We start from the raw sequence: 27,989 nt of genomic DNA, 5'->3' as shown, positions 1-27,989 counted from the left end.
AGACAAATTGCAGTAGTGCCCCGTGGCACTGCATAATGTCCCTAAACTAAAACACCGGAAGTTTCACGTTAACCTGAAGAATTTCTTTACACTGAGGGTGGCAGAGCACTGGAACAGCTGCCTGGGGAGGTTGTGGAGTCTCCCTGTTTGGAGACGCTCAAAACCCACCTGGACGTGTTCCTGTGTCACCTGCTTTAGGTGACCCTGCCTTGGCAGAGAGGTTGGAGTGGATCCTCTCCAGAGATCCATTCCACACATAACAATTCTGTGATTCTGTGTGAGATATCTCTAGGCGTGCAAGGGCGGCGGGCATGCTGCCCACGCCTGTGGAGCCGCTGGCTGCTCAAAGCCGCCGGGGAACGAGGAACTACCGCTCGCACCGGCCGGCACCTTCGGCACAGGCTCGGGAAACCTAAGCAGAACGGCGCCCCGCCGCCTCTGCCTGCGGAGGGCCGGCCCGGGCCCGCCCCGCCCCGCCCCTTGTGCGGGCTGCGGAGAGAGGCGCGGGCGGCAGCGCGGTCACCGCCCCGCGGCGCCGCCGGGCACGGCAGGGCAGGGCCGGAGCGGCGGTCGGGCGGGCGCGATGGGCGCGCTGCTGTGGTGGGACCCGCTGCGGGCCGGCAGCTCGGAGGTGGACTGGTGTGAGGACAACTACACCATCGTGCCTGCCATCGCCGAGTTCTACAACACGGTGGGTGGCGGCGGCGGTGCCCGGCGGAGCGGGAGCGGCGGCCGCCTCGGCGGCGGGGGCTGCGGGTGGGCGAGCGTGCGGCAGCGGGCAGGATCCGCTGCAGCCCGGGGCGCTCCTGCTGCCTCCCAGCTTCGTCTCCTGCGGAGTTTTCGTGGGATTGTAGCATGCCCTTCTATGGCTTTCGACTTCTTTTTCTTCTCCGGTCGCTGGCACGCCTAAAATTAAGGAAATTTTTCCTAGTTTCTCAGGTGTAAAACAGGGAGATTTTCTAGTCATGCTACTGCCGGTAAGTAGTGTGTAGTAGGCCTGTCCTGGTCTCTGTCGAGACTTGTGGTGGCCAAGCACCAAGTATTTGGTGCTAGATTGCCCTGCTCTATCACCCGTTCACGCAAACAGGTGTCAGCACCTTGATGGGCATGCACAGCAGTGATGGGTCAAGATTAAAAAGTACCTTGGTGTTTGGAGGCAAAACTGGGTTTCTCCCAGACATGTTTGACTCCAAGAAGGCAAAGGTTTCATGGAGAGTTTGCTTTTAGGTTGCAGGACGAAGTCAGGAGTGGATTTTTTTGGAGCAAGAGAGATACGTGTTTCAGAGAGCAACTGAAGTATGGAAGAGAGGAAAGAGGAATAATGTCATTGTTGCTTCTTTCCAGTTAGTCATAGTTTACCCCTGAGTCCTCCCGCACATTCCCAATACCTCTCAGCTGCTGGAGAGAACTTACAAAAACAGCCAGAGCAGCAGAGCCAGATTGCCCTTTACCACATACCTTGGAAAGGGAGAAGTGGTCCTGACATCCTGTTGATGTAAAGAATGGCAGTGAAAGATCCACTAGAATAAGATAATCCATTGGGCTTTTGGGTGGTTTGCCCTTCCATGAGAATCACCTGTCCAGGGGCAAACATGCAAATGCTGTCTGTTTTCTGTTCTATAGGAGGCAGTGTGTGCACAAATGAGGAGCTGGAGCTACTGCCTTTGTCTCTTGTACTTTAAAGTGAGCAGGTTTTTGTTTTTGTTTTTTTTTTTCCCCAAATTCCATCCTTGTCTGAACTCTGTTCCCCTTTCAAGCCACGTCTCTTTGACTGCCAGAACACAGTGGAAGAAATAGGCTTGCCTGGATGGAGTGTGTATCCCGGGAGGCTCTGTACATGCAGAGCAAGTAATTAATTCCATGGTGCACATGGTGTACATTGCTAACTTGTTTTCTTCTTGTTCTTAGCTGCCAAAGTCCCAAAGATGGTGGCTGGTCCATGCCACTGAAGAATTTTGAGGGTGTGTGAGGGAAACTGTCGGCTTTTTTTGTGTGTCTGATGTCACTGTGCAAGAACCAAAAACAAAGGGAGGAAAAGGTCAGGATAAACAAGATATTGAAGACAGCAAATGTGTTTTGTAGCCAGCTATGCAGGGGGATGGGTTTCCTTCTGCTGTGTGCACTGCTTCAGTCTGGGGTAGAGTGAATTTTCCTTATAGGCCCTGGTATGGGGGTATGTTTTGTGCTGGAAACAGGGTTGGTAACTCAGGCATGTTTTCATTACTTTTGAGCAGGGCTTACTCAGGCCTTTTCTGCTCCCCATCTCACCCAACCAGCAAGTGGGCTGGGGGTGCAGAAAGCATTTGGAGGGGACACAGCTGGGACAGCTGATTCCAACTGACTCGGTGGATTTTTCAGGCCATATGGCATCATGATCAGCTTGTAGAGCTGGAAGAAAGAGAAGGAAGCAGTTTGTGCCTTTAGGCCATTTCTCTTCCCAAATCACTGTTATGTGTGATAGGGGCCCTGCTTTGCTGGGGATGGAGAACACCTGCCTGTCCATCAGGAGTGCTGAATGAATTCCTTATTTCACTTTGCTTGTGTGAGGAGCTTATATTTTCCCTATTGGACTGTTCTTAACCCCCACAAGTTTTTTCACATTTACCCTTCTGATTTTCTCCATCCTGCTCTGAAGGGAGTGAACAAGCAGCTGGGCAGTGTGTAGTTGCTGGATGGGATTAAATCACAACACTGTACTGAGCTGACTAGCAGTAGTATAGAAGCTTACCAAAATGCCAAAAGCTGCACTTGTGTCCAGATGAATAACTGAGGCTTCAGACAGGTGGACAGACACAGAAGGAAGTTTGCCCTCGAGCCTGCTGTGTTGTGGCAGCTGTATACAAATCAGTAAGCTGTTCGCTGAAAGAGGAGGAGAACAAGAGGCAGTGTTGAGAGTAGTCATGTTTAGGCTCTCTTCAGCAATACCAAGTTATTGTTATGGCTTGATTTCTCTGTTAGCAACTTCTGTTAATTAAAACAGTGAGTTGCAGTGGATTCATGGGATTGTGCAACTGTGTCCTCAAAAAACCAGATGCTTACAGGACAGTTATGAAGTTTTGGTCCTACTCTAAAAAGTACCTTAGGTAGCGCCTAAATTATATTCCTTCTCGGGTGGGTTTGTTCTGACTGATTCAAACTTCCTCGAAGTTCCAGGAAGCTCTCTGCAGCCGACCTGACTCTGGCATCTGGGTCATTAAGCTTTAGATTAAAACTTTGCTAATCTGCATTTTAAATTGCCATGGCTGAGGTCAGAGCTGTGGTTGAGGTCTCATGCAATATTCATGTAAGCACAAACTGGAACAGCTTATCTGCTGCTTATGTATTTTTTAAAAAATTAATTATGTATTCTGGTGGGGCTTAAACAGAAAACAAAAAGCATTCAACAGAATTAAATCTGTAGGAGAAAACTGTTTGGAAGTTTTGTATAAATTGATCAAACTAATTTTTTAAAACATACACAAGCTAGACTTAACATGATTTTTGTCTAGCTGAAGTGAGGCCACAAAACACTCTGTAGCTCAAATTGAAGGAATAGTTATAAAAACAGTACATTTTTTTCTTTTTTTTTTCTTTCTGAAATGAATAAAGTAATGTGTTCTGATGCAGTGTAACCCTACTCCACACCATAACAAAAGTCTCCAAATGATCAAAACAATTTGTTTTAAAACAATTTATGTTTTAAATACCTGAAAGCAGTATTTTTTCCTGGGAGAGTCAGTATCTAGCATTTCAATATGTTACATTTAGTTGTGCTTGTAATTTCCATTTACTGAGGGAATTGCAAGGGTTTTATTCTTCTTCTTTTGCTCCCGGTGGCATGGAAATAAAAGTTGTAACAAGTTATGAGGCAGTCTTAAGAGTGTGAGAGAGTATTTGTGCCCTCCCCACCACATCCTTTTTTTACCACAGAAGAGTTTTAGTGTATGTGAATGTCATGTTTAGGTACCAGGATGTGGAGAATACACACCCTCTGATGTTACTGGCAGCTACTTTAGTCCAGTTTTGCTTTCTGCTCAGAAGGACATGGTGCAATAGGTTTTTCTGTGGTAGTTGAATTCTGCAGCTGCTCTTTGGGAGATGTAATCAGTAGAGACAAATACATGAGGACTTCAGGAAGCATCTGCATCAAGACAGTGGCCAGATGTGAGTGAAGTTGTGTGATCATGATCTAAGCAAGCCTATTCTCTCTGTCCTATAGGCTTATGTCCTGAATTTCTATTATATAATTAATTAGCTGAAAATTAAAACTAAAGGTCCAGAATTGTATGAAGCCAAAAGAATGCACTGTTACTGCAGGACTGCTTGCCTATTTTTCATAACTGTAACATCTAGTCATTGCCTTTTGCAGATGCCAAAGGAAATCTTCCGGACTACTGATGTAAATTTTTGCACTTATTGTAATTATCAAAGTATTTGAATTGTACATTACCAAATCATGGAGGCCAATTATGTATTAATATTAAAAAATGCTCATGCGGTGTACTTTCTGAAGCCATACTTTAATATTTTTTAGTACTGCAATTATATCAGCTTCTGAGATGTTAGGAAATCCTCCTGATGACCACTGCAAAGAGTACAAGTCATGCTCAGGCTCCAGTTTGCAAGGGATTTCTTGCATTTGCAGGCAGGACCTTAGCATGAGTGGGAGTTCATTCCCAGAGGAGCACTACTGTGGGATCTCAGCACCTCAGGACTGAGGTGCCGAGTCACCGAGACCACCCTTGGGGGGCTCGGGAGTCCTGGAATGTTGCCAGAAGTGTCTGGTGGCTGGACTTTGATCCTACACAGGAGACTACACCTGTATAAGGATAGGAGGATTTCACCAGAGTGAATGGTGAAGGGATAAGTTAATTAGAGAGTGAAACACAGGGTTTAGGATTTCTGTACAGGGGGGGTTTAGAGAAGTAAGATGGAGGAATTGGGGCGTGTCCTGTCCTTCTTCTTCTTCTTCTCCTCCATCTTCTGTGGTGACGGTGGCACTTTGGGATTGGTCATTACTAAAAGTGCACTGGTCAATAAGGGTGAAAGGTATTGGGGAAAAATGATAAATATTGTACACGTAACTTTGGGTATAAAGATAGGTGACCGCCCGAAGGGCAGGGGAGTGTGCTCAGGGCTGGCTGCTGAGCAGACCTCTGTCAGGCCGAGAGAAAATCTTTTAGATAAACAATTAATAAACACAGAGACCGAGAAAAGAACTGAAGCGTCTTCTGGTCCTTTGAAACGCGGGCTGCCCCAAGGTCACCCCGGGCCTTTCCAGGCCATCCAAACAGCCGAAAATCGGACACACTACCATAACACAGAACTGCTCCCTTGTTGGCTAATCCCTTGCATAAATCTACATTGCTACACTTGTGGTGAGTATATCTAGTGTGTCCTTTATCATCTTGTTCCTAGTTAGAATAAGGACTTTCTAGCCAAATTTTGATAGACTGTGGTCAGTTTCAGCTGTAGAGATGGAAAAGTTTTCTTCCAAACCACTTGGTTTATAACCACCTATTTTTGCCCCTTGACACCTCCCTTCAGCCTAACTGTGTGTAAAAGCCTAAAAAGCACAGGGCACTCCCAAGCCCCCAGAGGACTCATTCATATTCCATCCTCCCTGCTGTCACTGTATATGCTTCCTACCTGCTTTGGAGTGAAGGAAGTCTTCCTGTTCTGTGTATGTGCCAAGACATCATGCACTGGGATCCTGGTCCATGACGGTATTCCCAACTTTGCTGGCAGTCTCTGCTGCATGGAGACTGAGTGGGGTGTTTTGTATATGAAAGTTTCTCACATGAACCTGTTTTGTTGAATGTGTAGGTTGCTTTACATGAGTTTTAACAACTTGATCTGCCTCTTAAAATCTTTCCTCAGATTGTGTTAAGAGGTTGATAGCAGTAGGTGAATGAAAAAATTCCTATGTTATTCTTTAACTAGTTCTCCACTAAATTTTCATTATTGTTGGCACAAGTTTGTAACCTGTGAAGAGGCAATCTGTCCCAAAGGATTTTTTTTGACCGAGAGTTATTTTCTACATCAGCTTCAGAGCAGTTTTGTCACAGGTGATATTCTGTTGTGCTTGGGCTCAGCAGGCAAACATGAGAAAGCTGAGGCTGGAGACTCCTCCTGTCCTTTGGCCCATTGTGAAGCAGCAATAGAGTCTTTTCATAACTGCTCAATTACTGTGCCATGGCTGGCTCTCGGCACTGGCAGCTCCTGGGAAGAACCAAGTGATCACTACTACAATGACAGTTCCTGCTAATTGATAGTAAACTGTTTCCAGTATTTACAGAATCATGCTTTAGATTGTTTGTAAACAAGAAAAAACAGAAAACATGTCTCTATTCAAATCAAGCATAGGGTTCTAACTCTTAACCTAGCGTTGTATTTCAGACCTTCCCAGACAATAACTATTGCTCAGTAAATTGACTTCCACAAAGCTTGTCTAGCTCTGTCTTGTGTCAGTACTTCTAGTGCTTTTTCCATGCTAGGCTTGATAGCCAGTGAGAGGACAGGTCACTGGTCCTCAATAGCTTGATATTGTACGCTTTCTGAATTGACACAGTCTTGAATGTAGATTCTCAATGAAACTCCTTTCGGAATTGACTTGAGTTGTGACTTGAAGAGCCACATCTTACATTGCTGAAACTTTTTATAATGCTACTAATTTAATGATGTTAAACAAAACAAATCAATGCTTTTGCAGAAACAGCTCAGCTTAGGCAGAAACAGTGGGTCATAATTTGTTGAACTGGGGCTTCATTGAATGACAAAATGGTATTATAGAAAGCCTAAAGATATTTAAGATTTGTTTATTTTCTGTCTTTGTGAGACTGTTTGGTTTTTTTTCCTAGATAAGCAACATCTTGTTTTTCATTTTACCACCCATATGTATGTGCTTGTTCCGTCAATACGCAATCTGCTTCAACAGTGGAATATATTTAATATGGATTCTGCTAGTCGTGGTTGGTAAGTTGATTACTCTGTATTTGCCAACTCATGTGTGAGCTGAGAGAGGACATCAGTTTTTCCTGCTTGTACTTGACTGTTTTTTAGAACAAAGCAGTCCTGACATCTATGGAAGAATTTGCTTGTATTTGCTTAAAGCCAAAGCAGCCATAATTTCTGGAGGGAAAATGCCTTTTGCAAACTGAGGTTGATGGGAAATTTTACCATAGTTTTGTTCCCTTCCAGTCCTTCCTTGAATACTTTTTTTTCCTTGTGTTTGGGTTTACTGTGCAGCAGTGCTGACCCTCATTGCTTAAATAAGAGCTGAAATGCCAGTGCAGCTTAGGAGAGGAATAGGGTTTGTACTGAGAAGGCCCAGAAATGTAGATGTGAGATTCTGAAGTTTGTTCATTCCTGGAGGCACTTCAAGGGGATAATCTGAGCCCTCTGGGGTAGTGTGACACTTTCCACCTGTATGTAAATCAGTATCAAGGGTAGAGAGTATCCATGATACTGCTGCTTTTTCTCTTTTCTTACACATTCTTGTGCTATAGAAAAAATTCCAAAGCAGCATTTGGCATTTATTTTTTAATTGGTTTTGCTTTATACTTTTCCATGTGGTGTTTCTTCAGGCACATCTTTTCTAGTAGGAGCTTACATTTTTAGCTGCTACTTTTGTAATCTACTTTTGTAATGTACTTTTCTTCATGATTAGCAAGAGTATGATAGCTTGGATTGCCTCTTAGTAAAGTTGGTGTTTTTTGTAACCTTTTGTAGACCATTTCCTGTAGCTACCATTTCCTGTGAAGTTCTGAGCATGAGCAGGGTGTTTCAGTCTATTCCAGTACTGCAGCTGTTCATAATACTGTCTCTTGATTCATTCGTCCAGGAATTGGATCTGTTTATTTTCATGCTACCCTCAGTTTCTTGGGCCAGATGCTGGATGAGCTGGCTATTCTCTGGGTTCTGATGTGTGCTCTTGCCATGTGGTTCCCTAGGAGATACCTGCCCAGAGTTTTTCGCAATGACAGGTAATCTTATAATGGTACATGTGCACTTTCATGTTTTTTGAAACTTCCTGTGCTGACACTTAAATCTGCACATAATCGCACCAAGTTATCAATCTTACCACTGTCACTGCTATTTTTTCTCTCTTCATTGTCTTGCAGTTGCTTGTATCTCATTCAGACCATTTTGTTCAAAATTCCTGAGTCAGCAGTTGCTGGTAGTGGGATTTGTGTCCTGTAACTTCAGGTGATTAGATGAGATGACTTGCCTCTGGAAATGTCTGTTCTTGTTGATTCTAGGGAGACTTTTGTGATGGGTAGTTTATAAACAGCTAATGTAGGAGAAGCCATCCTTTACTCTTCCTTTTGTTTATCCTGAAGGATATATACAAGTGAACCTATGGAAGTCGGCCAAATGTTCATCTGAATTTTTAAAATGGTGATTAAAAATGGTGTTTCAGTATTCAAAGGCTAAGTGTTTCTTTAGAAATCTATTGTTGTAAAGGGTTTTTTTTTTCTTTTTCTTGCAGGTATAAAAAAATACTTTATAGCCAGTTTAAACCATTTGATTGTGGTTTGCCCCCCCCCCCCACAATAAAACCATTGTGTTGCTCTTTTATGCAGTAAAGCAGTTGAGGTAATGGAGAGGCTTGATTTGCAGCATCAGTGTTGTTCTCTCTGAAGATTGCTAAGACTGTTGCCTTTTGCCTTCTTACAGTGTTACTCTCTGCATGAATTTTTTATTTGTTTGTTTGATTGTTGGGGGTTTTGGTTAGTTTGTTCTTGACAGTATGCTAGATTAGAAGTTGCTAATGCACGGAGAGAAGTTTGGTGCCTAGATTGACCATATCTGACCAAAATAGCTTGCACTGGGTACTGTGTACCTGTAATTACTGTATACAGCCTATGTGCATGGCCCACTTCTCTTCAGCATCATCATAAATGACTTGGACTTTGACACAAGACTGGAAGGAATACTAAGTATTCCTTATTCCGCACCAAATTGGGAGGAGCTGTTAAATTCCATGAGGGCAGAGAGGCCTCAACAAGTGACAGCAATTACCAGCCAGGTGAAGTTCAGCAAGAGAAATTGCTGGATTCTGAGATGGGGCAATACTGAATGTATGGACTGACTGGGAATGAGATGCTGTAAGCAGGGCCATGGAAAGGGACCTGGGGGTCCTGGCAAGTTGAACATGGGTCAGCAGTGCCCTGGCAGCCAGGAGGGCCAACCCTGTCCTGGGGTGCATCAGGCACAGCATCACAGCTGGGCAAGGGAGGGGATTGTCCTGCTCTGCTCTGAGCTGGGGCAGCCTCACCTCCCGTGCTGGGGGCTGGTTTGGCACTGCAATATAAGAAAAACATTAAAATATTAGAGAGCATCCAAAGGAGGTAACAAGATGGTGAAGGGCCTTGAGGGGAAGCTGTGTGAGAAGTGGCTGACGTCACTTGGTCTGCTCAGTTTGGTGAAGACAAGATTGAGGGGAGACTTCACTGTAGTCTTCAACACCTTAGTGAGGGCAAGAGAAGGGGCAAGAGCCAGTCTCCCTTCTGTGGTGACCAGGGACAGGACCTGAGGGAATGTCCTGAAGTTGAGTCAGGGGAGGTTTAGGTGGAATATCAGGAAAAGGTTTTTCACCCAAGGGTGTGTTTGGGCACTGGAACCAGCTCCCCAGGGCAGTGGTCACAGCACCAGCCTGACAGTTCAAGAAGCGTTTGTACTGTGCTCTCAGGCATATGGGGGACTCTTGGGGATGGTGCTGTGCAGGGCTAGGAATTGGAGGTGTTATCCTGCTGGGTGCCTTCCAACCAGCATCTTCTATGATTCTATATGGCTTTTTTGCATTGGTGTAAATTTAGTCCTTCTGCATATTACAGTATAATGTTGTTACAGAACATCATCAACTTAACAAGCTTTAGTGGTATCTTTGTTTATGGTGTGACTCTTAGATGTTCAGTTCAAGTGAAGAATTCAGAGTCCTAAATTTATGTGTAATTTATGTAAACTCTGTAAATGAGCTCTCAGATGCCTAGAGGTTACATTTTGCCAATTAGTGTCATCTGATATTGCAGGGTAGGTTCACAGTATGGACAAGGATGGTAAACTATTGGTTTGTAAAGGAATAACAACACTTTTGGGGTAAAATACTGTTTCTGTTTAACTTTGTGTTAAAACTGTGAATACTGATATGAAAGATCCTATCATATCCTTTCACTTCTCAGAGAATGTGTCAAAACAGTTACTTTTTAGGGAAGGTCTTGATTCCTTTCTGAAGTATACAGACACTCTGGGCAACAAACCCGTGCTAGTTTGAAGGCAAACCAGCCAAAGGAATTAACTCCACACAAACATGTTGTGAGGGATTCCAACTAAGAATTACAATTTAATAGGAAAAATGTGCAATAAAGGCAATAGTACAGAAGCACTGGCTTAAACTGACAAAGTCAGAATATGACCCTGTTGGTCAGGGTGGTGACAGCTGTCCCATTGGTGTGAGGGATGTGATCTTGTCGAAGCGGTGATCCTGTAGAAAGGTCTTGTTCTTCTTTGGAGGTCCAGTGGTGGTCATTGAGAGCTCTTGTCCACTGGGAATCCTCTGGTGGTATCAAGGTGCCCAGGTCCCAGATTATATGGAGGTAAGAGTGTTAGGTACCTCCCCCCAGGGTGGGTATCTCACAGTGGGATGATGTAATTCTGTGGCTCATTCTGGGGAGTCCTTGGTGGCCCATGGGCGGAGATGACTCAGCTTTAGGCTGAGTATGGATTGAGCAGCTGTTGGAAACAACTGACCATTAACAGCTCATCAGAAGGTGCTATTGGTAGTGACAGAATGCATACCTTACATTGTAACCCAAGACAAAGCCCTAACCTAGAACAGGTTTGGTTAATACTTTCAAGTTTTTTGCTTTGCCTGACTAATCCTCTAGTACTATGTGTATCGTGTGCTCACCGCTGTACTGTTCGCTTTGATCATCCTCATCACACTTTGAATTTTCACTGCTGAAAATGTTATTATCTATCATGATCAATTTGTGATATATTTATTCATTGAGACATTCACGTCATATCAGAGCTTTCTACTTAAATAACTTGTTACTTTCCAGCAGAATGAAAAACTTTAAAGCAAAAGGCAAATGAAATGAGCCTAGCGCTTGTGGCCATGGAATGGTACCGTACAAATATATTGAGACTCTACTTCAAACATAGAAGGCCATCCTTGAAGAGCAATTTTAAAAAGCTATGGGCCAATAGTTAAAAGGCCTCTTTTTCAGCCATAGACTGGAAGTGGGTTGTTTGAAATACAGATCTGGAATTTAAACAACAGTTAATATATATTTAATTTAAAAGTTGTTGGGCTGTCTACATAGGGTGCAATAGTGACTTCATATTTGCTAAGAATATACCAAATCTTAGTTTTATAAAAAATTCTGGGAATTTCTCACCTACTGTTGAATTTGATTAAGGAAGTGTTCCAATTTAGCATGTAAGTTTCAGTATCTTTAAAGGCTCTAAAGAGATAAAGGAAAGTTAAGCGTACTGTGACATAGCTGTAGAAGTTGAGGGATTAACAATAAGAAAATACCCTAAAAATCCATGTTAAGAGCCTGAGGAATGATGAGACAGAACATTTTCAAAGAAGTACAGTGCTCTGTACAGGGGTAGACCTCAATTTTGTTACCTTATTTTAATAATGTTGAAATTTCTGGGTTTAGTAATTTAAAGTTTTGAATTAAAAGAAGTTTTTCTGCTCGTATAAACTCTACTCAGGAGCCGATTTAAAGCTGCTGTGGGTGTCCTGTCTGGAGTTACCACCTGCCTGGCTTTCATTAAGCCTGCCATTAACAACATCTCGCTAATGACGCTGGGAGTTCCCTGCACAGCTTTGCTCATTGCTGAGTTGAAGAGGTAAGTGCAATTTTCCAGAATGCAGGCAGCATTGCCTTCTCAGATCCTTAGGACACTGTGAGGTGATACACTATATCTGGCTTCAATGCGTGTCACAGCAGATCAGAAATGCTTCTACCACAAGCAAGAGCAAATCTAGTACAAATTTTCTTGGCAGTTCAGACATTTTTTGACAAGGATTTTTTTTCCCTAGGACTTCGTAGTAGGTCAGATATTTTCTGTGTGTTCTTGCAACATACCTCTTGCTGCAACCTGATTTAACTCAAATTTGTTTATTCATTGTGAAATTAGGGCCTGGGTTTTGTTTTATCAACAGCATTTTTACTATATAGTGTGCATAAGGGTGAAGTGGTAGCATGGTTGCAGTTTGGATGCTAGTGGGAGAAAGGCCCAAGCACATGTGGAAGATGTTCCAACTCCCAAAGTGAGTCTCATCTGATATGAATAATGTGATGGAGTCAGAGTTACAAAGAGAAGGTTAATCACTACATTTTGGAGGATAGGTGTCAGTCAAGGCTGTAGAAATCATAAAAAACAGAATGCAAATAGAGAAGAGCCTGAGACTGATTTCCTTACAGAGTTGTTCTGTTATAGTGATACCAGCAGCTGTCCAGAGACCTTTTTTTCATCTCTTCACCCACTGCAAAAAGGACCAGAGGAGTACTAGCATTTGAACTTGTTTTTTTTCACGTCTTCTCCACTGTCTGAGAAAAATTTTACAACTTACACTTGCTCCTATATGTCGCATATGTCCATCAAAATGAGTTAGAACAAAATGTCTTCATTCTAATTGTGTCTGTTAGAATAGAGACTTTTCTGTTTGCTACATTACCCTGTAATGATCTGCCACTGCTATAGAATGGAAGCCTCTCCAAACAATGTTTTGTAAAGATGTTCATGAGTCGTTTCTCTTTAGGCATCCTTCTGTGTATTTCTTTGGTAAAAGACACTTGGAAACAGCACACAAGTTAGTTGTGGACAAGGTCAGTAGTGGAACAATATTGGTGGTGTCTCATTTTGATGATGGCACAAAGAACTACTGACAGGGCAAAGGGACATCTGGTTGTGGCATGGGATAATCTGTGAATTCTCTGTCAGTTCGGTATCAGTTTTCCAGGCATGAGCTCCTGAGAAACTTGAAAGGACAAGTTAGTGTCTCCTAAGTTTGAGTATTGTTGTTTCACATCTAGGAATTGGTATGCCTATAAATATTTGTTTTTTTAAAACTCTTTCTGCGGGGTCATTGTCCTGGTTTGGGAGGAAATCTAGCATCACAAAGCCACCCCAGGACAGTCATATATTACTAAAATGTCTGGAGTTTCCTGGCCATGTTTTTTTCAGGGAGAAAATTAAGGACAGAGATTGACCTTCTTTTCCAATTGGTGAATAAAAAGGGGCCAGAAGTGACATATGACCTTCTCTGGCTGTGCATTGGAATGGTTTAATACTACTGATATTTGTGGATGAATTTTTAAGTGCAAAAGACAAATAAAACTTTTTTTTTAAGCTATGCTGATCCTTTTGAAATTTAAAGGGTTACATTCTTGTAAACTGGGAGTTAAGGAGTCATCTCATCCCCTTCTGCAGGAGGAAAATGAATCTAACCATTATTGAAAAGATTTGCTATTTTTCCATTCTGTGCTACCATAGCCAGGAGGGAACTTCACATCCAAGTCTGGCAGGCTGCAGTGGAAATTTTTCTGTGAAATAGATATTTGGGGAAGAAAAATTGCTTCTGTTCCATGCTGAAGTTTTTGGTATTTTAGGCCACAACTCCTTGTTTTTATTCCTATTCTAGGCTGTGTCAATTTTGTACAGAATTCTGGGGAATCAAAACTACTGAGTTTCCAAACGAAATTTTTTTGCTTTATGTTTGTCTTTGATACGATAATATTGTCGCAAAAGAGCATTAAGTTCTTAGATGTGGACCTGGTAAGGTCGAGGGTATGGCTGGGAAGTATTGTGGGTAGGAGGTGATCAAAAGGGTGAAAGGTAGTCAAGTGTCCTTGAAAGACAAAGAAATTGTTAAACTTTATTCTCATTTCTGTCACAACAAATTCCTTCCTGTATATCTAAAAAGAAAAAGCTGTACTAGAAGGTGAAATCAGTGGAAAGGTGGATGTGTATCCTTTGATTTGCCTAGTCCGAGCCATTGAGATTATAAGGTCATCAAATTAGTAACTGTTTAGGGAGATAATGTCCTCCATGTGCAGATGGTTGCTAGAATATTGTTGCTCAGCTGACTTCTGAGCCTTGAGTAGTGAAGGTTTACCATAGCTTTTGGTCTCACCATTATTATTTGATTCTTCTACTAGAAATCTGACTCTTGGGGGGAGCCTTGCTTCATTACTGCTGGTTTCTTTATTCCCTCAACTAAAAGGTTAAGCTAGTTAAAAGTTTAAATATTCCTTAGGCTAGAAAGGGAGATATCTGTGTAAAATTCAAATAATCAACATTGCACTGGTTTGAAGAAGAGCTGTAATGCTTTTTTGCGGGTTCCAAGATATCAGAAGATAATGCTGCTGGAAGTGTGCAATTAAGTGTCCCATAAATAGCAAATGACTGAATCTCACAAATGTTTGCAGAAATACTGAAATTTGAATAAATGTTTTGTTAAGCAGAGAACATTGTGCAGTGTAGATGAAAGGGAAGTGGAAGCGGAAGATTTTTGGGATCCATTATCTTTCAGAATAGAGTAGGATAGGATAAGGGCAGCATGAATATGTCTTTTAGACCCTCAGCTAACAAATCCTATTTTAGTTCTTATCAGTATCCATGTCTGTTGAGAAATAAAAGAAAGGCTACATGTCCAGGTGGTATTTGCATTATGTCTCTTCATTGTAGTAGAAGCAGTCTCCTGCTTCGTCAGCAAGCATGTCCTCAACCATCTGAAGCACAGTTACTGCAGAAACTGAAAACTGCGTGATGGGTGACCTCAGAAAATCCAGGGGTATTAGGGAGATCAGCAGGCTGTGCTCTTCTCGTTGTGATCTTTCCACCTTAAGGTAGTCCTTTGCAGAGCACTCTACAATATTGTCTTAAGTTTATAAAAGCAATTTGTAGTATGTGATGGTGGCGCTGAGCAAACCTGTCTGTACCTTTGCTATGGCTGATCTTGTACTGGGTAAGTCTCCAGTTTTCCTTTGCAGCCATGAATTCTTTGAACCACACAGGTTAATTGCCTTTTTCTCTTTGAATTCAGCTAGTCAGGTCCTGACTAAAAGAGCTTAAGTTTGAGGCCAAACCTCTTATCCCTCTTAACCCTCAAACCCTCTTAAAAGGGATGCAGTTGCATGTGTTTATCTCCTTCAGATATGTCCAGGAAACCCTCATTCTCAATACACACACCCTTTCCTTTGTCAGAGCACACAAGTACTCCATCTCAGTAGTCTAGTTTTATCCATCAGAAAAACAAAATTGATTCATGTGCCTATCTGCTTAGGTTCATGGTTTAATGCTGTTAGGAACAGTAGTACCTCTCACTGAAGAATATAAATGCCTTAGCATTAACAGAAGTCTTTATACAGTAACAAATACGAGCAAATCTGAGCGTTTGCTGCATGGCTGCTGGTTAATGAACAGCATATGTAACTAATCACTAATTACACCCCTTCCTAGGTATAGGAATAATTTGATGTTTGCCAACCATTGATACACTGGTATTTAAGACAATAATGTGTCTTAAAACACAGCTACTGATAAAAAGGCTTGTTTTGTTACCTCATCTCTGCCTTGCATCAGAGCCAGACTGTAAATGAAGATAATATTTTAAGTACATTTATGGTGGAATCATTTTAATGATGCATGTCTGACATTGTTTTATAAATATTTATGTATGTTTTTCTCCTTAGGTGTGAAAACCTGCGTGTATACAAACTGGGTCTCTTTTCAGGTCTTTGGTGGATGCTAGCTCTTTTCTGCTGGATCAGTGACAAAGCGTTTTGTGAGATCTGGTCCTCATTTAACTTTCCCTATTTGCACTGTGTATGGTAAGTGGTGTGTATAAAGTCCAGAATTTGATTCAAATGTGATCCATTCTCACCACATTACCCTTCTGTGCTGCTTGTGGCTATTTCTGGTTAGCTCTAGACAGAATATATAGTAAGATTTTATAAGCCCAAAACAAGTCTTGTGCTATTCAGGGTGGCAGATTTAGGCCTGGTTGTATTCTTAAGCCACTACGTTCATTAATTGTAATTGAATTCCTTGCCATACTGGTTACTAAAAACCATAGCTGTGGCTATGAAAACTTAAACTGCCATAGATGATGATGGTAATCCTCATAATGAATGAGGATTAGTGATTAATTAATGATGGTGAAGTGGAGAAGCAGTAAAGGACTTTGATGCCTTTTCTCTTTTACCACCCAGGAAATCATGGTTACTTACTTGAGGTGCCGTATCTCAGCATTTCTGCACAAATATGACAGGTGAAGAGAAGCCAAAAAACTGGAGCCCGTTTAGACCAGGGATAAACTACAGTTTTGTGGTTTTCCTTTCCAAATATTCCAAATATCCTTTCCAAATATTTGCCTCCATGCAAAGGACAGACAACAATCCTATGTAGGGCTTGTGAGAAGATGCTGAAGGACTGACTGATTTTACAGTATGGTGATACAGTTGATTACTGAATTTATGTTACTGATTATTTTTTTCTTTCTTTTTTTTTTGTCCTATCTTGGTGTGTGGGTGGCTGTTCTCAGGCACATTTTGATTTGCCTTGCGGCATATCTAGGATGTGTCTGCTTTGCTTACTTTGATGCTGCCTCTGAGATCCCTGAGCAGGGCCCTGTCATAAAGTTCTGGCCCAGTGAAAGGTGGGCGTTCATTGGAGTTCCCTACGTCACCCTCCTCTGCGCACACAAAAGAACATCTGTGAAGATTACATGAACTTGGAGGCCATGGAATGGGGATGGATTTTCAACTTATATTCCAGCACAGACAATATTTATATAATGATAAATTACTAGTGTTGTATTTTCTTTTCTTCCTAAGATAGGCACCACTTCAAGTGTCATAGGAAGAGGAGGGAAGTGTGTTCATTCCTCTCTGAAGAAGAGAGAGGAAGCAGGAACATGGGGACACTTGAACACTAAAGTAACAAAATGGCTTCTTTGTTTTTTGCACTGTGTTTTTGATGTAGCATTTCTCTTGATTACCAGGGTCAAAGAATGATCTTTTTGTAGTAGGTCACCTTTGGTGCTTGATCCACTTCTTTTGTAACTTCCTTTGCAAAAGAAGGCAGTCCAAGACGCCTACGTGCCATCCTGTGTCCTTCTTAGCTCTGATTTTGCTGCACTTACACATGGCCACAAGAGTGTGCTCGAAGCCCATGCTATTCCCAGCCTGGTGAACCCAGGCTGTGTGGAACCCAGGCTGTGCATCACTTTGGATCACAGAATACATGGTTGCTTCCTCAAGTACAGCAGGAGATGAGTGTTTGCAGCTGGATTACTATGTAAGTGCAATTAGGCAGTGTAAATGCAGAGGGAGCTAACAGAAGTCCCTAAAACTATGTAGTAGTTTGAGGATTTTATTGTATTTCCACTGTCCTGTGAATACTTGTATGCTGCATATTTTCTTGCAGAAATGTCACAGAATCCCTCTCTACCTCTTGAGACATGTTTGGTCTTGAATTTGGCATTGAAGTGCTCACAGAAGTGTGAAAATTACCTTCAGTATGATCTCAGGTCAGCATTGACTGACAGTGTGATTAAACTGTAAAAACTCCTAGATGCCTAGCTGCACATCTAATTTAAGAGCTGACTTCTCACCAATGCATTCCAAGTGATGTCAAAAATAGTCCAGAGTTCTGCTAGTTATACTTAGGAAAAAAGTAGATAACTGCTTAAAAACCAAGCTGAAGACCTACATTTCAGTGAGCTGTGATATGTAATATTGAATCTTGCATTCTTGCAAAAGACTGGGATTTTCCAGGTTTTTTCAGTCCATTTTGTAAAGATAAGGGGTGTCTAGGTCCATTTAGTTTTAAGATTATTAGTGTTGAGGTTCAGGAATGGCTGTAGTTCTTGCAAGCAATTAATACAAGGCCTGTTTAAAAAAATGGTGCAAAGTTAGGCATGTTTTTCAAGTATGAGCAATTGTAGCTGCTAATAGCTGCAGTTTTGGAGAAAAAGGGACTACTCACATTCCTCAGAACTCTAATATCAAAACTCTAAGTGGGTTAAGGCTTTGAATGTACACTTCTATTAATGTGTTATTTCTTTTTCTAGGATTAGACCATGAAATATGATTTTCTCTTTTGTTTACACGTCTTTTGTTTTTTATCAATGCAAAAATGTATTCTATACTGTGTCATCTTTATGAAAGTTACTTTTAGCAAGAACTTTGGGCTGAATTAATTTTCAAGCATTTTGAAACCTTTAAAACTTTTGTATTAAAATTTATGCTTAGAAAGCAAGAAGTAAGGTGTATGCTTACTCTTGAAGCAAATTGTTAGTGGGAGATAAGACGTTTTTTCATGAGACCTTCAAAATAGATGAGTAGACTACTGCAGTAGATGACTGCAAAATCATAAAAGCAGCATAAAATTTTTCTAATGGAACAGTTCATATTTATACCACTTGGCAGTAGATTTGAAACATCTTTTTTTTGACACAAGGTGATACAATTTTTGTATGAAACCTATTTATAAAAATGTACATAGTGATGTTTGTTACTCTTTGAAACACAGCTATTCCTTTTCCTTCCTCTCCCCCAATTACGAAATGCTCAGCTTCAAACACTTCTCAGGTATTAAAAGTTCTATTATTAGATCCTTATACAGGTAGGGTGCTGGCTGGAACCCAGCTAAGTTTTCTGATGCCTAACATGGTCCTACTTTGAGTAAGACTTTTTGATAGTGTTTGCTAAATTATTATGTTATAGTAAGTGAGTTGTTTTCAGTATTGCTTGAGAACCTAATAACTGCAGACATAGCGTATTATTCAAAAAATTTGAGCCTTTCTACTTAATATTTTGCTTGAAAGCAACCTCTGACTCAAATGGCTCTAGTTAATCTGCTGTCAGTTGCTGTCTTCTACTCTGCAGAGTCTGACTACTCACAAAGAAGTAATTTTGTAATTTAAAAAAAATCTCTGTAGGGCATTCAGCTATTGAAGAAGTAAATAAATGCAGATAACAGGCCAAGAATAACTTCCGTATTTTTATTATCTAGCCTTTTTATCCTTTATGGGAGATTTTGTGAACAAAGGCCACTATGTGTTGTTCAAAGTTTCACTGTATAATTGGTTGGAGTATTTTTCTGTAGCAGCAGCTCACCACTTTCCGATTTAGCTATCATCTATTTAGCTATCACACTTTACATTTAATTAGTATTAGCATATATAACTGAAACTATATAACTACACTTATTTTAAAAAATAAAAAACATAACAATTTTTACAAGATTCACAATTTTACAGATTGCACCTACACAATAATATTAGTACTCAAGTATATGGTTGACATACAGAAGGGTTTGTGCACTGGATTGTACAGATTGATAGAGAATGCACAAGGATCTGTATTACATTGCAGTATAAAGTGATTTATATGCACCTGCAGGTTTTAAATGCCCAGAATGTTTTCTTCCCCTGCCAGCAGGAGGTGAGTAGTTCCTGGTGTTTAGCTTCAGTTGGTATTTTAGTCTATTTAGCGGGATGTAATACTGTGTTGAGTGTATTGTAAATATTGACATGTGATATCCATCATTCCTTGAACGTTGAACTTAGGTTTTTTTACAAAAGGATGGTTAGTTTTCAGTGGTAGCAAACACCCAATTTGCAGTCATTAACAACTCAAGAAGTACTGTGTAAGGACTGGTGTAGGATTGGGGGTTTCTTCTGTCTCCATTTAAGTCTGTATACTAAATGTTTGTGGAAAACATGTAATACTTTGCAACATTAAACTGTATTTGGAGCAAATATTGTTTGCTTTTTCAGGCATCATGTTTGTGGAGAAGAATGTAGCTGCCAGTGTAATGCCTTAAAATAAAAGGATAATTGTTTCCTTACAGTTATCAGCAGTTCTGACTCAGTGAGGAAGGGGGTGACTGCATTAGGTAGAAGATCATTAATTAGTGAGATAGTGATTTCTTTGTGTATCAAATGGTTTTTTGCAACTAGTAAACTATTTGAAAACTGCAACCCTGTGAATCAATGAAGACAAGTAGCAATAAATGGTTAAAAATGAGTGGCCTGTATTTCCACAAATAGACAAAACTGGGTCAGAGTGTGTACATCTGGGAGAACAAAGTGGGGATCTTCAGTGTTACCTAAGATTGCACTTTGAATTTAAGGGAGTGAGGTTGTGGCTACATGGTAGCCTTGCACCTCCCTTCCCCTCCTGCTTCCCTTTTATCATGGTTCCTCTCACATCATTTAAAAGACCATTTTTGAGACATTCATGGTCCTCATAAGCAATTATAATCAAGCTAGAAATAACTGTTGTGTGAAAGCATAGCTGTAATTCAAGAATGTTACTCACTCAGAATTAATGTCTGTAGCTGCTAAAAATTCAAAAACAGCTGGTGGGTTGGTTCATACATTGTTGTGTCACTCAGTCTGCTCTTATGTGGAATTTATGGACATGGTTTCCCATGGAGACAAGAGGAACATCATCATACCACTACACTTCCCTGACAGCTTCAGAGCTCCATGCTTATTTTGTCCCAGTCTGACAAAGGCAAGAGCCTTGCAGGTAATTTTCTACTAACTGTGCAAAAGATGGTCAGGTAAAAAAGCCAGGCCTCTGAGACAAGCTATTGTTAAAATAATAGACAATTTACCCAGGCAGGAAATCTAAGCAGTGCTCAGGTTCTGGATTTGCTTTTCCTGTAGTTTGTACCAGCTACAGCGTCTGGAGCTCCTTACACATGGAAGGAATTTCACATGCTTCTGTTCCAGAGATAGAGGAATTACTTTCTTGTGTAACACACAGAGATCAACATTTTGCTCCAAACTTAAAAGGCAGAAACTCCATCAAGAGGTTGGTTGGCAATGTCTTGTATTGCTGTGCTCCAGACTGTCACAGTGCAAGCTGAGAAAGACTGCAGTTTGAAGGAGGTGACTTCCATGTCACAAACTCAGAAACCATAAAAACCTGTTTGTAAACTTCCAGTATGTCATGAGGAGATGAGTAGGTGTTGGTTAAAAACAAGTTGTCTACCTAATTTAGTTTTTTTCTACAACGGGGTATTTTCTGTCCATGTGGCTATAGAAGAAACTGAACTGTTAGATTTTGACACATAAGCATTTTAGCATGGTTTGACAGGACATTAATATGAAAGTGCCAGAAAATCTGTTTTTGATAGAAGTTCTGTCTGTGGATTTATGTAAAATTGTTTGAATAGCTGTTCCTGAGCTGTCCTAGATGATCCATTATAAAATAAGAAAAAGGTACAAAGTGGACTTCAGTAGAGTCCTTCTTGGGTCACCTTCTGTTAATTGCTTAGCAGTGCACACTAAAAGTTACTGATAAAGTCTTGGAATATTTGTGGATACCTTGAGAAAGAAGTCTGAAATTCAAAGGTAATTGGCTGAATTGTGAAAAAAACCCCAAGAACCAAAACCAAGAACAGTGTATTGAATCTGTATAGTTATTATTGACAGTGCCAAATGCAGAATAACTAGGAAAGGAGAAGTTCTTAGTACAAGAACTGAAGGACTAGTGTGGATCAGGAGCCAAATATAATACAATAAGATATCACCTCATTAAAAAGAAAAAACCCAAAATCATTCTGAAAAAATCCTTTAAGACAGGAAGAAATCCTTTCCTTCAGAGTGTACTGATGAGGATTACCAGCAATTGGAAAAAACAAAAGGCATGTATGGAGAAAGAAACTTAGTCTTAAAAACCAGTGTGAAATAGATATATGAATGTGATGCAAGTATGTAGAAGGAAGTATGCAAAGAGTCAGGCATTAGGAGAGGGTAGGTGCAGGAAACAGGAGTAGACTGTGGAGGCTCAGTATCTCTGTCTCTTCATAAAGACAGATATTTAAGGAGCAATTGGAGAAGCTGTAGACATTTGTGTACGACATGGACTACTGATCCTGCCTTGGGAGAAAGATATGGAGTAGCTGGTTGTAGCTGCATGGGGGTTTAGATGGTGGATGCTGCTACCTATTTCCCAATAAGCATCTCCTGTGGAAAAGCCGCTTGGATAGACATTCAGACAAAGAAGTCAAGTCCACACACCACACTCACCTTGGCTAGCTCAGTGAAGAGAGGCAGAAGGGGCTTTTGTATGATAAATTCCAGCTAAGGTTTATTCCCGCATCCCAAAGGGGAAATCAGCCACAAAAGACTAGGCCATGTGGTGTGCACAAGGTTAAGTATGGGTCAGTGGTCTGAGGGCACGGGGCAGCACAAGGGGCAGGATAAAGGTCATTGGCCTACAGGGAAGACAGGGCTGGCCACTAGGGATGCCACAGCCAATGAGGAAACAGAGAAAGGAGAAACTATGAGAATTTGGGACATTTGGGGAAGGCAAACTGAGGTGGATCAGTGTTGCAAGGCTCCATGGGGAAGCCTATTCTTTCAGCCGAGGTGGAGACTCTATGGTATATGCTTCCAGAGCAAGGCCCTTGGGATTTCCCTGAGTAGTTAAAACAATTCCAGGGTTGGTGGCAGTCCAGATTCTCAGACACTGATATTTTTTTTCCTCTTGTTGCTGTGCCCATGGGCTGGACAGAATGGATTGTGGGCAGAGGTAAAGATGGGTACTTGGCCTGATTGCACTGGCAGAGCAATACCACCTGTACATAACAGCGTAATTGTGGGCATTACTGGAAAGTAATTGCCATTGAAATTTGTGTAGATTCTTAGGTTAGGAAGACCGCAGAAGCACAAAGGTCAAGCCATGATCATGCTTATGGGAAATCTGCTGTGACACTGACAGTTTACAAAGTCCAGTCTGTTTGGGGAGCACAGAATACACAAAATCACACAGGATATTCTGGCTAGAAAGGTACTCAAAAGTATCATTGAGTCCAGCTCTTAGGCAAATGGCCTGTATGGGGATCAAACCTTGATCATAGTGTTATCAGCACTATGCTCTAACCAACTAAGCTAATTTTTAAAAATGGAAAGGCCCACATAGCACTGGTTGTGCTGACATCAGATGGGACTCACTTTCCTCAGCAAAGGAGGAGAGATTGCTTGGGAGCTAGCAGGGCTCACTGGCAGAGCCTTAAACTAGACCTGATGGGAGAGTGGGACAGTATCAGTCTTGTCCCTGGCAAGCTGTGGGATGAGAGGCAAAGGTTAGAGGGACAGGGTGCTGGCAAGGGCCCTCAGAGTCTGAACTGTGCTGGAGCGCACCTGCTGTCTTACAGACATGAGCCAGAGACTCCTGAGGTAAGAGGAGCCAACAGAGAAACACCAGGAAGTATCTCAAAAGAATTAAGGGGTGCACCTCTAAGAAGGACTGCTGACAGTCCAGCTGAGGTGCCTTTATACCAATCCTCACACCATGGGCAATAAGCTGGAGTTGGAAGCCACTGTGCTGCTAGAAAGTTATGATCTTGCTGCCATTACTGAAAGTTGGTGGGATGAATCCCATGAAATAACTTTCTGTAGTACAGCTGTGGATGGCCACAGGCTGTTCAGAATGTACAGGGGAGGAAGGAGTGGTGGAGGAATTACCCTCTGCATCAGTAAGTCAATCCAGTATGGAGAGTTGTCTCTCAGGAAGAGCCATGGCCAGGTTCAACTTTGGATCAGTTGTATTATTTTGCATCACATGCAGTGCTCTGGTGCAGGGTCTAGGGAACCCTTTAGGGGGGCCTTTGATGGGCCATGACACACTCTGTTACCCCTCATGTGAATGTCGTGTAGATGTGCACAGCAGAGGATGGATGCTCACTCCCTCTGACCAGAGGTTTTCACATGCAGCCAAAACCCTCCTCCTCCACCCTGGTGGAGTGTCTGTGCAAATCTAGCAACAGATAAGCCTGGAGCTGTGACCTCCACCCCGAAGCTGCTGGGCTTCGTGCTTCTATGAAAGCTCTCCTAGCCTTATCCATTACTTCCTAGGCGTGAGATGCTTTGAACAGTAGTGTCACTTTTATCTGGAGCAGCCTTAGGCAGTTTAATTCACAGTTAAGGTTTTCAGTCAGGAGACCCATTCAGGGTGGGCTTTGGTGCTGCAGCTTTGTTATACAATTTCGCCATAATGGGCAAAAATCTTTATGACAGTGTTTGAGCCATGAATTGTAACATTTCAGTCTCTGGCCCACCTGGAGTTCTGTGTCTAGCTCTTGGGTCCCCAGCACAGGAGGGGACATGAACCTGTTGCAGCATGTCCAGAGAAGGATCAGGTTGATTAGAGGGATGGGACACCTGTTGTATGAGGAAAGACTGAAAGAATTTGAATTGTTAGGCCTCAAGAAGAGAAGGCTTTGAGGTCACCTAATTGTGGCCTATCTGAAGGGAACTTAAAAGAAAGACAGACTATTTACAAGAGCATGTTGTGACAGGACAAGGGGAAATGAACTGAAAAAGGAGACTTACCATAGATGTTAGCAAGAAATTCTTTACTGTGAGGACAGTTAGACTCTGGAACTGGTTTGCCAGAGAAGCTGTGGATGCCCCATCTCTGGAAGCATTCAAGACCAGTCTGGATGGGGCTCTAAGCAGCCTGGTCTAGTGGAAGGCATCCCTCTCCAGGGCAGGGAGGCTGGAACTAGGAGATCTTTAAGATGCCTTCAACCCTAGCATTCTATGAATCTACCATTCTCTAAAGATGCTTACAAAACATTTTGAGAAGTAGTGTGGCTCTGTCTCTATTCCCATTATCTTAAGTATTTTTATGCCAGGGTTCCTACCTCAATGCCAAAGTAAGTATAGCGCTTTATTGTGTTGCAAAGGTTCTGTTAAGTCAGTGTTGTGGTTTGATATTTGGCCAAACACCAGGTACCCATGATAGTCATTCACCGTCTTTTGCTATAGTTGGGCAGAGGAGAGGGAAAAAAAGATTAATGAAGGGTTCATGGGTTGAGATAAGGATTGGGAGAAAAAAACACTCTAAGAGCAAAACAGGTTCAAATTTGAAGGTATTTTTTTCTGTTCACTCGCAGAAGCAAGTAGTTTCTCTGCTATGCTGTGGGGTTCCTCCCACAGGCAGTCTTCTCAAAACTGTTGTGGCATGGGTCACTTGTCCATGGTGGGCAGTCTGCTCTAGTTTGGAAGCAAAGGTCTTCTCTCTCTCTTTCTGTCTTTGGGTCTCCCCACTAGATCACAGCTTTCTCTAACATCCACCTGCTCCAGTGTGAGGAGTTTTCTCATGGGCTGTGGGTGGATCTCTGCATCACCCATGGACTTTGTGCTTTACAAGGGGACTGTTTGTTTCACCATGGTCCTCACCATGGCTTGCAGAAGAATCTTGGCCCTGACACTTGAAGCACCTTCTTCTCCTCTTTCTTCTCCACTGACCTTGGTGTCACCATGTTGTTTTCCCTCACATGTCCTCACTTCCTCCTCTGACTAGAAGAAAAACTGCTGTTTGTAGGCACCATTGTCAACAAGTCCCTCCAATTCAAAGATTCTTGCTAGATCCTGCAGCACCAGGAAGTTGATTTTGTCTAGGTTCTGTATCAGGAAATCACTTGTCATGCATCTACTACCAGCCAGATGACCCCACTGCCATTGCAAGGCAGTGGTGGCTGCCGCAGTGCTGGTGCTATTTAACACCTCTCTTCCTGCAGGGCGCCAGGAAGGGGAAGCTGCTGCCACTGCCACAGCACCCTTTCACCGGCAGCATGGCTGGCTAGGGCAGCCAGGCAGGGAGAAGCCACGGGCTGCACCGAGATGGTGGCAGCTGCAGCAGTGCATTGCCATGCACCGCGCTGGGGATGGCTCCCAGGGATGGTGCTTCACCACCCCTGGAAAAAAACTCCGCCTGCACTGTTTAGATTTTCTTCTTAAACATGTTATCACAGAGGCGTTACCAACCTTTCTAATTGGGCCAGCAGCATGTCCATTTCCAGAGCCATCAGAGATTGGCTCTGTCAGACATGGTGGAAGATTCTAGCAGCTCCTCACAGTGGCCCCACTGTTGCCAAAAACCAGGCTGTGATGAACCAACACAGTCAGTTAACTCTGTTTTTCATGTAGCTCATGTGAAACATTCTTAGAATTAGAAAGTGATCAATTTAGTAAATACTAAAGAAGGAAAATATCAACAACCTACAAAAACAAGAACGAAATTCTAAGGGAGTTGTTTTGATCCTCATATTCTCATATAACCTTGGTATCAATGAGGACTGTGAAGAGTTCAAAGAATATAAAAGGTGTGGAAGTTTTCTTTGGATGACTTTCATGGGACTGGATGAAAGGTAAAACATATTTTGATCAAGAAAGAATGGTGCAATATGGTCACAGCATGAACAATTCAAGTATTGAAAGACACGTCTTCAGCAATCACACAGGTACAAAATAGAAGGAAAAGCACTTGGATAAAAGAAAATGTATATTTAATGAAAAAAGATAAAAATTACTTGAAAACACTACATACACTCAATATTTCTGTAATTTGCTGTGGGACTTCACTCTGCTTGTAATGTATCATTTGTGACCACGTTGTCACAATGTGTGTCGGGTAGACTTTCTCCATGAAAAAGGAAGTTACAAGCCCTTGCAGATGCTAGTTTACAGTGTGATGAGTGACATGATCTTGAAAAAACCTGTTTTCTGAGAGAAATAAAAAAGAGTGCATATTTGAACAATGCACCAGAGGGCAAAATCTGCACAAGGCTGGATATTGTGTTTGTATAGAAGTGATACCTGTTATTGAAAATAATGACTACTTGGAGAAATTACTTAACAGCTGGGATGCAAAACAAGTGCCTTACTGGACATCTGTGGGGAAAAGAGGGCTGTGATGGAGGTGACGTTCTGTTCAGGGAAGATCTTCTGCTGACAAGAGGTCAGTTGCTAAGTTGTCTGTGAGAGAAGTGGGAAAGAAACTGTGAATGATGGGCTTACTGGTAGGCAGGAGGGGAAAAGTCACAAGCAGACAGCTGCCTAGGGAGAGACTATGAAGGGAAAAACCTAAAACAAAGTGTGGGCGTTGTAAGAGGACTGCAGAGGAGGGAAGATGACCTAGTTTTTTGTAGAAACCCATACAGCACTGCAACGTGATTCTCCACATGAACACATTTTGGAGTGATGCACTCCTTATAAGTCTGTCCACAGAACTGTGGTCTGCTTCTCTGCTGGCCATGCACCAAGCAAGGATTGCAGTGTCCTAGGCAAACAGACAACTCAGTGTTTTAATATTGTGCTGTTATAGCTGCACATAATATCTCCACAGCAAGGTGGTGTGTTCTGTCTCACTGGCCACAGTATCTGGACCACCTTTGTCAACTGCTAAGCTATTTTGCTAAAAGGAGAGAAGTTGATCAATACAGCATAACTCGTGTGTAAGTCTGATGTAATGAAATTATGCCAAAATAGGGCTAGAAATCATCTCAGGAAGTCATGTAAATCAACAGAAGCTCAAAAGCAAGTTCAGCCCTTCAAAAGGTTTTTTCCTTCAAAACGCCTCAGGAAGGTTTTTGCCTAGCCTGTTCAAAAATTCCAGTGCTGCAGTAGCTATGTTTTCCCCTTGTTCCAGTCACACAGTCAGAAGGGAACAGTGGGCAAACAGAGTGCAAGACTTACTACCAGCACATTTGTGCAGTATGAGGAAGAAGGATTTCATAGGGCAAGGCTTCCTGCTCTCCTGCATTCACATGTCTGGCTGAGTCAGGGCTTTAATGGTGCAGAAGTCCTCTTGGTAAAATGCTAGCTAGTTTGCCACCTTTGTGAACTGCAGTGAAAGGGATGGATCACGCTATGGGTGAGAAGATGCTAACTTAGGCTTGCCTTCTGAATTTAACTGTAAAAGAAACCCTAAAACCAACCAACGAAAAAAATACAAACCACAAAGAAAACAAAAACAGCAAAAAAGAACAAAACAAAAAAACGCACCAAAACCCTCAAAAAAACAAACAAAAAAAAGCCATGACAGAAGTCACTCAGTATGTAAGTGATGCCTATTATATCTTCCTGTAGAAATAGAGAGGTGTAATCACAACAGGACTTTTACTAATCCACTTCTGTAGTCTGAATAAACCCTGATCTTGAAAAATGGAGTACA

General features: G+C 41.9%; 2 protein-coding genes across 2 annotated transcripts in view; one reads left to right on the top strand and one right to left on the bottom strand.

Annotated features, from left to right (window-relative positions):
- LOC135460117 (long-chain fatty acid transport protein 6-like) overlaps positions 1-27,989 on the bottom strand; it is a 370,483-nt gene that overhangs the window by 188,187 nt on the left and 154,307 nt on the right. The gene's annotated exons all lie outside the window — the stretch shown is intronic.
- ACER2 (alkaline ceramidase 2) lies at positions 539-20,084 on the top strand. The gene is made up of 6 exons (XM_064736375.1): positions 539-691; positions 6,840-6,954; positions 7,823-7,964; positions 11,710-11,847; positions 15,699-15,836; positions 16,550-20,084. The coding sequence occupies exons 1-6, from the start codon at positions 584-586 to the stop codon at positions 16,734-16,736; spliced, it is 828 nt and encodes a 275-aa protein (XP_064592445.1). The 5' UTR covers positions 539-583; the 3' UTR covers positions 16,737-20,084.

Source organism: Zonotrichia leucophrys, chromosome Z (genome assembly GCF_028769735.1).
Source record: "Zonotrichia leucophrys gambelii isolate GWCS_2022_RI chromosome Z, RI_Zleu_2.0, whole genome shotgun sequence".
Classification (NCBI taxonomy): Eukaryota; Metazoa; Chordata; class Aves; order Passeriformes; family Passerellidae; genus Zonotrichia; species Zonotrichia leucophrys.
The sequence above is the reverse complement of the archived record's forward strand: the minus strand, read 5'-3'. Positions and strand labels throughout refer to the sequence as shown.